Source organism: Trachurus trachurus (assembly GCF_905171665.1).
Source record: "Trachurus trachurus genome assembly, chromosome: 5".
Classification (NCBI taxonomy): domain Eukaryota; kingdom Metazoa; phylum Chordata; class Actinopteri; order Carangiformes; family Carangidae; genus Trachurus; species Trachurus trachurus.
In genome coordinates this window covers 7,220,011-7,230,729 of record NC_139896.1, presented here as the reverse complement: position 1 = coordinate 7,230,729, position 10,719 = coordinate 7,220,011, and the positions used below count along the sequence as shown (strand labels likewise).

The 10,719-nt window shown below is 41.5% G+C and overlaps 1 protein-coding gene across 4 annotated transcripts; it reads left to right on the top strand.

Moving 5' to 3' along the window:
- Positions 1-266: 266 nt before the first annotated feature.
- Positions 267-9,384, top strand: mdm4 (MDM4 regulator of p53). Of its 4 annotated transcripts, XR_014595420.1 has the most exons (12): positions 267-485; positions 1,537-1,624; positions 1,752-1,826; positions 1,990-2,123; positions 2,237-2,286; positions 2,754-2,818; positions 4,375-4,471; positions 4,563-4,723; positions 5,570-5,767; positions 6,371-6,439; positions 6,537-7,722; positions 7,811-9,376. XR_014595420.1 is itself a non-coding variant. In XM_083972738.1 (11 exons), the coding sequence occupies exons 2-11, from the start codon at positions 1,553-1,555 to the stop codon at positions 7,107-7,109; spliced, it is 1,479 nt and encodes a 492-aa protein (XP_083828864.1). In that variant the 5' UTR covers positions 267-485; positions 1,537-1,552; the 3' UTR covers positions 7,110-9,379. The 4 variants fall into 4 exon arrangements, 3 of the variants coding, with proteins under 3 accessions (XP_083828864.1, XP_083828863.1, XP_083828865.1); XM_083972738.1 differs by having other exon boundaries at positions 5,585-5,767; positions 6,537-9,379; XM_083972737.1 differs by having other exon boundaries at positions 6,537-9,378.
- Positions 9,385-10,719: the final 1,335 nt, after the last annotated feature.

Here is a 10,719-nt window from a genome sequence, read left to right as displayed (position 1 = left end):
CACCTCAAAGTGCATAAAGAAGAAAAACAGTATTCACAGTAGGTTCAGGTATTTCTGCATTAGGGCCTTTTATACAGTCTAGGGTTAGGCCACTTGAAGGTTGCTTTTGGGCCGCAATATTTGCCTACTCTCTTGTCCTCAACTCCTGCTCAGTAGGTGGTGGTAATGCTCCCTGAAATTGGGTAGTAAACTGCCACAAAACACAAAAGAAGAGGAGGATTTGGCGGCGCTGCTCGGTTCAACCAGTAGGGGGCAGCACACTCGTCTGTGCATCCGGAACTTGTGTAACCAAATTGATCGTTTTTGAATCTGTAGTTCAGCAGCAGCAGCTAACCACCAACCTGGTAGTTATAAAGACTTTAGCTAAGTAGTATTGAAACATTTACCAGATCGTATTGTTTATACAAGATGTCGTCGAGCTGTAACTGCGACAGTGCGAGCGGAACAATGTAGCGGCGGCGGAGAAGTAATGACAACTCATCACGGTGAGCTCATTTTCCAACTGGACGACGTTATGTGTTTTTTTTTTGTTGTTGCTTGACGTTAGCTTCGAGCTAACTGAGCTAGCCTAGCCGCGCAGCTAACACGCTTATGCTAGTAACGGTTTGCCTGCCACCTGCCAAAGTTACTCCGCACAGTCTCATTACAAACCTCCAGTAACCGATAATATCTGCATTTTTTTTTTTAATATATATATTTTATTCTTTATTTTATCCTTCGTCCGTTTCTTTTACGTTAGCTCGGCTAGGCTACATCGCTAGATAAAGACAGTTATAATAACAGCTGCTACAAAGTGGAGAAAGCAAAAGTAATGGTGGCCAGTCAGTGATGGTGTAACGACTCCAGCTTCTCTGTCGCAGTCAGTTTTAGCTGCAAACTAAACCAGGCCACCGACATTTTCCACGTAACTATGTCGTTTAATTAATGGTTTTAAATAATTCAGGTTAACATGTATTTTTGCACATTGTTATGTTTTTTTGGGTCGTGGGTGCCGGCGGGACTGTGCAGAACCATTATAAAAGACATCAACATAATCGCATTCATCTGGAATTTGAAGGCTGATTAATCATAAATCAGTGGAAATTAGCTGACCAATTTCCCAGTCCGTGGAAAATGCATGGGAAAATTAGGGATAAAAGAAAGTCAAATGTCCTGGTAAATACTTCATCACATGGTGACATCAGCTACCAGAGCTCTATTGGACTTTTTCAGACCCCATCAAGGATTTCTTTTTTGATGAGTGTTACCACCAATACTGGACCGCATGTTTGCGTTGTTCTATAATAAATTTGTCATAATTTCTAAGCATGTAAGGGATTATTTCATAAATTAGAGCCATGGACTGCAAACCTTTAAATCAGAGGAATAAGTTCAACTGTTGAAAATAACACTTCTCCAAAGCATGAATGGGACGGGGGCTGTATTAGTGTATGGCGTGATAACATGTTTGTCATACTGTAGCAGCTGAAAATGTCCTGGAAAATGATCTTGAGAAAAGAGTGGGAATCCTAATAAATGTTATTGTTGTTTTTACAGACTTTGTTCGTTTACTATGAGCTCCCTATCAGCCCAGCCTCCGGCATCAAGCTCATCATGCAGGACTCTACCTGGAGAGGGAAATCGGGTACAATTACATTCAAATATGCCATCTATCTATCATAACACACGATAATGTGATGATATTATGGGAATAATCTGTACTCAATGCATAGTAGCGGCACAGTTTTTTATTTTCTCCTCTCCTTCCCCAGGTTCAACCAAAAGCCCCTCTCCTGCAGATTCTGCGTGTTGCCGGAGCCCAGGAAGAAGTTTTCACACTCAAAGAGGTGAGCTGTCAGATGAAATGTAAATTAAGTTCCTCAGTATGCAGCCTCTGCAAGGGCTTCAGCTGAGAAGTGGCTCCTTTCAGGGTTAAATAAGCTAAGTTCTACTGGGTTCTTATAGGTAAAAGTCTCCTTGCGATATCTAACGGCCAGTCTTTCTGTGTAGGTGATGCACTACTTGGGTCAGTACATCATGGGGAAGCAACTGTACGACAAACAGAGGCAGCACATTGTCCACTGCCAGGATGACCCTCTGGGAGAGCTGCTGGAGGTGGACAGCTTCTCTGTGAAAAACCCAAGGTATTCACTCACTCCAAATAAAAAATAATTGAAGATCTTTTCATCGAAAGATATACAGCTGAAATAAAGTCTAAGTCTAAGCGTACTAAGCTGTCATATTGTCCTCTCCACAGCCCGGTGTATGAAATGCTCAAGAAATACTTGGTAGTGCTCGGTTGTGCTGGTAAGTGACGGTCACATTTTATGTTTTAATACAATCCAAATGTGAAATTATCTGTTTGTGAAGGGGTGTCTTCAAATAGAAAATTTCTTTGCTTGTCATTACATTGTACATTTTTTTGGATGACTTGATATTCAACTGACCTTTTCCTCTTCCCTTTTAATGAATCCAGTATTCATTTGCATCTTTACCACGGTAATGTTTATTATAAAATAAAATAAAAAGAGCCCGGGGGATATAGACAGGGTTTATCTTACTGCATCATCTTTCTTGTTTGCATTGCATTGCATTGTGAGTGTGCATCCGATGAGGGGGATTCTGCACTGGACCAGAGGAACAGAGTTTTCCATCCTGTCCTGTACAAAGCTACAGAAAGAGAGAGGCCTTAGTGAGATAGAGAGAGTGTGTCATGCTATAATTAAAGGGTGGGGGTGTCCTTTTTCTGTTACTGTGTCTTATCTGAAATGCAGACGCTGCAGAGAATCTTTCTGTGGGCCGTGAGTGTGTAGAGGGCGGAGTGGAGGATCGCGGTCAGGTAAAGCTGAAGCATGGTGCTCAGAAGAAACAGAGATCCCCCCCCTCGGCCTTTCCCACCTTTTTACACACAACAATTGTAGATGTATAAAAAAAAAAAATACAAAGGGACAGGTCTAGCAGCTTCAGAAAAACAAGCAAATCCTAATGACGTTTGCTGTAAGATAACATCTACTGACCCATCAGTGCTGGACTGAGAGCGCTCGGCCTTGGTGCGTCACCCCTAATACAAAATGAGCTCCTGTCTGCTTGTGTGTAACAAGGAGGGGGGGTTGGGACGGGCTGCTGTCTTCGTTGGTGTGCATTTGTACAGAGTAGCACCGTCTCTGTACAACCCCATCCTTGGTTTGGTCCTGGTGGGTGTGTGTGTTTTTTTACCACAATCATCTTGTGACCCACCAGCTCCACCCAGTGGATGGGGGGGGCAGAGTCACTGTCTCTGTCTGTCTCAGAGTTCTCTTCTCTGGCTGCGGACTGGAGGATCACAGCTCCCGATCAGCCACAGGGGCCTAACGACAACCCTAAACCTCTCTACCCATCCCCGTGTTCCCACACCCTTCTCTCCGACTCCCTCCTAAATAAAAGACCTTGTGTGTTCTTCTCACATCATCATTCAGCTGCAGTCAAGGCCTAATGAATCAAAGGAATTACTTTAATTCTAAATGCTGCATGTGTGAATTTAAATTCTAATTTAATATCTGATTTACATTTAATATGTTTTCAAAAATATATATATTTCAGCTATCATATGATTGATTTTAATAATGGGTATACTTTAGGTGCTCTCTCAGTTTCCTGTTTCCTTTCCTGTGTGAAAACGTACTAATTTACAGTTCATAACACTATCCATAGATATATAGATGAAACCGTTTACTGATATTAGTCTGTTAAAGGGATAGTTCAACATTTTTGGCAAATTGGCCCATTGCCACAATCCCTATAGTCATAGCAGTAGGTTCATTACCTTTAATTGTTGGTGCAAGCTATTTTTAGAACGGCGGAGCAGAGCCGCGAGCTGCTCAGAGCTACGCTACGGATGCTCATGGGATTTCTTTTGGAGTTGTTGGATTGTGTATTTAATGAGTTTGAAACTGAGAAACTCCAACAATAAAAGTAACGAACCTACTCTTAAAACTATAGGGATTATGGCAGTGGGCCAGTTTGCCAAAATGTTAAGTAGCCTCCATGTTTTCTCATCATTATATCGTAGAAGACTGAATTCCTTAAATAATGCCATAAATTAGGTTGCACATACTGGATTTATTTAAAAAGTGTGCCTTACTAGGTCCACTGTGTGTGTGTGTGTGTGGCTTTCCTATCTGCTCTTTCTCTCTGTCTTTTTTTAGCCTCAGTGCAGTTTCGCTGCTCATATTATCACCTAAATTTGTTTTGACCTCCCTCCCCACTGGCCCGTACCCTAATTGCCCAGCACCTCGCTCCCTGAACCACCACCCCCCCTTCCCAGAGGCCATTTTGAAAAGGAGCTGTGAGTCCTCCAAGTGCACAGTCACGGCTCCGTGGTCTCATTTTTGTCCTTCGTATCTCCTTCCTCCGTAGATCTGCGGAGGTGTGGTCAAAGCAGGACTGGAGGCTTGCAGAGACGGGCCTCTCCTGCAGACCCCTTCCCAGAGACGACCTCGCGAGCCGGATGACGGTAAACAAACAAACTGTTGCACGCTCAGAAACAATGCTTAGGATCATACCTGTTCAAAACGCTCAATTTTACTGTTCTAAAACCTCCGCAGACTCCCTGGAAGGCCTGCCGCGGTCCGCCTGCAAACGGCCCAAACTGGATGTAACTCTGGACGACTGGGACCTCTCTGGCCTGCCCTGGTGGTTTCTGGGTAATCTCCGAAGTAACTACAGCCGCAGGAGCAACGGCTCCACTGACATCCACACAAACCAGGTAAGAAACCTCATGTGTTGTTAGTAAATCTAACAAACATTAAAAGAATAGTTCACCCAAAATTGAAATTTCACTCATTATCTACTCACCCTCATGTCGACTAAGGGCTGGGAGAAGTTTCAGAGTCCTCCGTGGCTTCTCTGAGTTACAGGGGGTCTCGGCGTAGCAGTGCATGTCCATATAACGGTTGCACATGGATACCAACTGTCTTCGTAACAAAAAGACACACCAAAAAACATCCAAATACCTTCATGCTGCTCGTATGTAATGTCCGTCTTGTATTGAAGCCCCGAAATGCGTAATTGTCCTGAAAAAAATTAAATAAGTCTATATTTCAAGCTTGTTTGAAGCGGAAGCTCCTCTTCCCGGTTCGTCAAATTTGGACGAACCAGGGTCTGTCCGCTTCGAGAAGCTTCCGCTACAAACAAGCTTGAAATATAGACTTTTAAAAAAAAAAATCGGGACAATTTTGCATTTTGGGGCTTCAATACAAGACGGACATTAAGGACGAGCAGCATGGAGGTATTTGGATGTTTTTGGTGTGTCTTTTTGTTACAAAGACAGTTGGTAACCATTTGCAACCGTTATATGGACATGCACTGCTATGCCGAGACCCCCTGTAACTCAGAGAAGCCACGGAGGACTCTGAAACTTCTCCCAGCCCTTAGTCGACATTAGGGTGAGTAGATAATGAGTGAAATTTCAATTTTGGGTGAACTATTCCTTTAATGAACAAACTGTTTGAAGGTTAATGCGGAAGTTCTCAAACTTGAAAACACACAATTCCTTGTATTGGAAAATGGCGTAAACTGGAACGTAACACCGGTGGTCTGACTGATGGGCCAGCTGTCTCCTGCACAGGAGGAGGACACGGCCATCGTATCGGACACCACGGACGACCTGTGGTTCCTGACCGAGGGCGAGAGTGAGCAGGTGAGCGTGGAGATGAAGGAGGCTGCCCTGGAAGAAGGCAGCGGAGGAGAAGGGGAGGCCCCACTTGAGGAGGATGATGGAGGTGGGAAGGAGGAGAAGACAGATCGAGAGGTTTGTTTTAAATTCTTCGTCTTCACTGGTTTTACTCATGTCAACCAAGAAAGTTGCACTGATTTTTATTCAAGCATTATTTCTGTTTTGAGAATTTTATATACACTGCCTGTCCAAAAACACTTGGATTTAACGAAACTAATAGGTAAGAGCCTCCCATTGGATAATTACTGCAATGGATAATTATGTTTCAGCTGGCAAAAAAAATATTTAACCCCAACTGATGCAGTCTCATTTCTTAAGCAACCATGTTAGAAGACACATCCTGTGGTCTTGGAAAAGATGTAAATCTGTTTCAGAAGGGTCAAATTATTGGCATTAAGCAAAGAAAACATATAATGAGATTGCTGAAACTACTAAAACTGGGTTAATAACTGTCCAACGCATTATTTAAAACTGTAAGGACAGTGGGGAAACATCATTTTCAAGGATGAAATATAAAAAAAAATACATTTTGTGACATTGCAGAAGCTTATTGAAACGATGCCACAGTCAAAGCTGAAGGCGGTCCAACGAAATATGAGTGTGACTTTTTTTTTGGACAGGCAGTGTATTTTTTCATCATTAAGAATAGAAATGATACAGACAGATGTTTTTATTCAGATGCAGGAGGAGATAGATGAAGACTCCCAGTGTCTGAGTGATGACACAGATACAGAGATCTCTACACAGGTTTGTCTTCCCGTATGTCACAGTTGTAGGTCTTAATAGTCACAGTTAAAAGCATAGTAACGGTAACATTTTGTGTCTTTTGCTTTTCCCCCCTCAGGATGCATGGCAGTGTACAGAGTGTAGGAAGTACAACACACCTCTACAGAGGTACTGTGTTCGCTGCTGGGCTCTGCGTAAGAACTGGTACAAAGACGTCCCTCGACTCGCCCATTCCCTCTCTGTCCCCGACATCCCAGCATGCAGCTCCCTCACCACCCACGACGAGGAAGACGACAGCGACACGGGCATCGACGTCCCCGACTGCAGCAGGACAGTGTCCGACCCGGTCATCCTGCCCTCTCACTCCACCGCCGACCGGCCGCTGCCCACCATGGGCGCGGTGGGGAAAGGCAAAGGGCCTCGACCCCTCGGCCTCCACGGAGATGAGCAGCTCTCGGGCGGGGAGAGTCAGGAGAATCTGGGCATGGAGGTTGAGGAAGTGAGGCCCGAGGCGCTGCTGGAGCCGTGCAAGCTCTGTCGGGTTCGACCGCGCAATGGGAATATAATACACGGGCGTACGGCTCATCTGCTAACATGCTTCCCATGTGCAAGGAGGCTACATAAGTTCCAGGCCCCTTGTCCAGGATGTGGAAAGATCATCCAGAAAGTTATTAAGATATTTATCCTCTGAAAATCTATCTCATTCCTACACAAACATGCACACACACACACACACACACACACAACAACAATATCTCACAGGCTCTTGGGACCCAAACATTCAAAACTGTGACACATTTTAAGGCATATTTGACCATTAAGCTGCATGCACTCTGACACACACGCGTACAAAAAGGTGCACCTTACCTCGAAACCTATAAACACACAAACACACAGATAGCACTTGGTGAAGCTTGCTCTTGGTTGCATGGTTTAATTTGCATCTCACTGCCTAAGTATCGTTAGATGAAACCTCAGACATAAGCGTTTGTCATACCAGATGTTTCTTTTTAGTGCCACACATTAATAAGGGACTTGCAGAAACAGAGACAGTTAAACAGAGAGAGTTATTTATTTATTTATTAGAAGATCACATTCAAATGCGCACGTTGCGTGGACTATTATTTGATTTCATGAAGGCTTGTCTTTTTGGGCTATGTGAAATTCCTCATTGGTTTTTGCATTACATTTGTTCAATGGTGCCAATCTTTTTTTTAAGAAAAAAAGAAATAGTATTGCTTGCCCTAATTTTATCAGTTTCTTCATCGATTCACTTCAGTCATCATCTGGACAAAAATCTGCAGGTATGTAACTACAATAGTTTTTTTTTTCTTAAAGCGTTCTCTAGGCTGATTTGTTCTTTTTTATTTGACCTTTTTTGTGTCCTCTTAGGTATTCTGGCTCTGAGATTTGAGTTATGAAGACAAGATTGAAGGAAGAACAGGCGAGTGAGTCTTAAAAAAAACCACAGTTGCATTTTCAACAGCTGCAGCTCCATGAAAATATCCTCTCAAAGCCTTTTCTTTCCGAAACAGTTTCTCTTAGCAAAAGTGAATGTATTGTAAAGAAAAAGAAAAAAAAAACACAAACGTGGTGGCTTAAGTCCTGTTTCTCTCGACATAGTATTTTAAAAATGTAGAATTGAATTTAACCTGCTCGAGAATGCACAGCTGAAGTATTTACTGTAGTTTTCTCTCGGGGTTGATTTGAATTTGATGTTGACATGTATTCAATATTTACAATTGCCAAGCCTCTGATGCGACAAGTTATGCCTGCAGTAATAATCTATGTCAAGTAATTGTCAGTTAATGTTTAAATGTTATCATTCAGAAAGGGTACTCCGCTCCCTTTTTCTCAACTGATGGTGAATGAACAGTATCTGTATATTTTGTATTTAATTTATTTATGATTCAGTTTTGTTTAGATGACCAACCTGTAATGAAGCAGAGAGAGAGAGAAAAAAGGCTGCACTTGTTACAAAAGCATTTTCTGAAAGTTAAAAAAAAACAAAAAACAGGAAGTTCTTAAGAAAACATGCTAAGTTACCAAAACAACTGTGCAGTACTTATAATAAGGAGTTTGGTGTTTTTTTGATTTAAGCGTTACACTGCCAAGTAATGACTTTAACATTTAATTTGTACATAATAGATTTTATTTGAATGGTTCTTGGATTATTGAAGATTGTATATACTATTTTCTTTGAATGAGTTTCAGCAAATGAGGTGTCAAGAAACACAAGTGTTGCTCTCCGAGCGTTTCAACGAGGAAGATGTAACTCGTGACTGCTCGGTGTAGAGGGAATATCATAGTTATGTCTTTTTTTGCTCTTGCGCTTAATCTTTCTGCCAGCAGGTGGGGAGAAGTCTCAATATTTTTATCTGGTGCATACAGAAGCTGTAACAGTACCGGTAATACCGTGTAATGCGTATGTTAGAGCATGCCTCCTGTCGTGACTACGCACCAGCACTGAGCTGGTGTCAGAGCTATATTAGCTATATACAGTACAAACTATAAAAGATTAATGTAGCCTGCTGTATTTATCACCATCATTGTGCGCCCTGAGAAAACAAACAATACTCTAAAGACAGACCTCATGATAGAATAAATAAAGTAAAATAAATGGCTTAATATGTATTACAGCAGTGATACGAAATAACACACAATGGTTGATATATTGAGAATATAATGTGCTAAGATGGTACAGCTAAAAATAGTTGTTTTTTCTACTGGTTATGGAATAAAATAAGTTGTTTTGTAAAGCAATAAAGAGTCGGGAGCTAATTGTTTCATTTAAGTTGCTTTCTCTCCAGAGGGAGTTGATATACAGTACCCCCACTGGTTGTGTATGTGTGTGTGTGCGTGTGTGTGTGTCTTGGCTGAAGAATAAGTCATTGTATGACAGGCCAGCTGTCATGTGTCCTCTTTGGCTTGATGGAGCTTCAGCACCTGCAGCTCTCCTCTGCTTACTCACTGTTGTGCTGCTGCTGCTGCCTGGTTGTGTGTGTGTGTGCGTCCGCCTTCTTTTCATGCTCTTGTTGCGAAGCGCCACAACCGACACCCTCAACCCCTCTCTGCAGTGTATGTGACTGTAAAGCTGCTGCTATCTAACTGGGGCATAAAAATACAGTGACTGTCTTACCCCCTGGGTGTTATTTAGATACTGATTAGTCATTAGGGGATATTTCCTGAGTGTGGGAAGTCCCTTATGAAGCTCCACATCTGAAACTTCACAAGGGTTCATAAGGCACCCAAGAGTCAGATACAGGATGGGAGTAAAACATTTCCATAATATATAAATAGTTAATACAAGTATAGACTTAATTATTTATTTATTTGAAATAGCAGCTATTACTCAAGGTCCTGTGCAGAGGGTGTGGTGCTTGGTTTGGATAAATATATACCAATCAGCAGTGGCACAAGATGAAAGTCAGATCCTTTTATAGTAGAAGTAGAAATATTAGAAAAACTCAATTACAATTAAACACTCATATTGAAAATGTTAAGTCAAAGTAGTTTGGATATGATCAGAGAGGACTTTGATATGATACAGAAACCACCTAATGTATTAAACTGCACCCAATGCAAACTGTCATATAGTTAAATGTCACAATGACTCAGAATCCAAAGTGACATCAAACTAGTCTTCCAAATATTTAATAGATTTATTTATTTATTTAACTATTTTTATTTTATTTAATGTTTATTTAACAGGGATGATACATACAACATTGCCACAAAAAATTTAAAAATGTGATGCATATAAGACGTCTAGCTTCAGCTAATTTGCAGTCTGGACAGGCTTTAGAATAGGATAAAATATACTGAATACAATAAATGCAATGATACAAATATACAGTGAATAGGTACCTTGAATAAATCAACACAGCTGCAAATTTCAGATTAAAACACAAGTTAAATTTAGCCTTAAACATTAGTAAAGTGCTGTATCTATTGACAATGACTTGAGAGAAGTTGATGTTCACATTTCTGCTGCTGCTTGAGCCAATGTTTAACTTTCACATAAAACATTTCCGGGAAAAACATCACATCACAAAACTTCACATTTGAAAAACTAGAACCACAAACCATGAATTACAAGAGGTTGCACACGCTCTTCAGTTCGTTTAATCTATATTTATTAGTCAAATATTAAGTGACAACATGGAAACACTCAGGTAAAGCAGTGTCTCCCTTATTTCCATCCAATAGATGTACTTCCCCCACATAAACCACCAGGGAGGGGTATAGGTGTTTATGTCGTCACTGTGACTTGCACCACAGCCCTATAAACTAAACGCTCC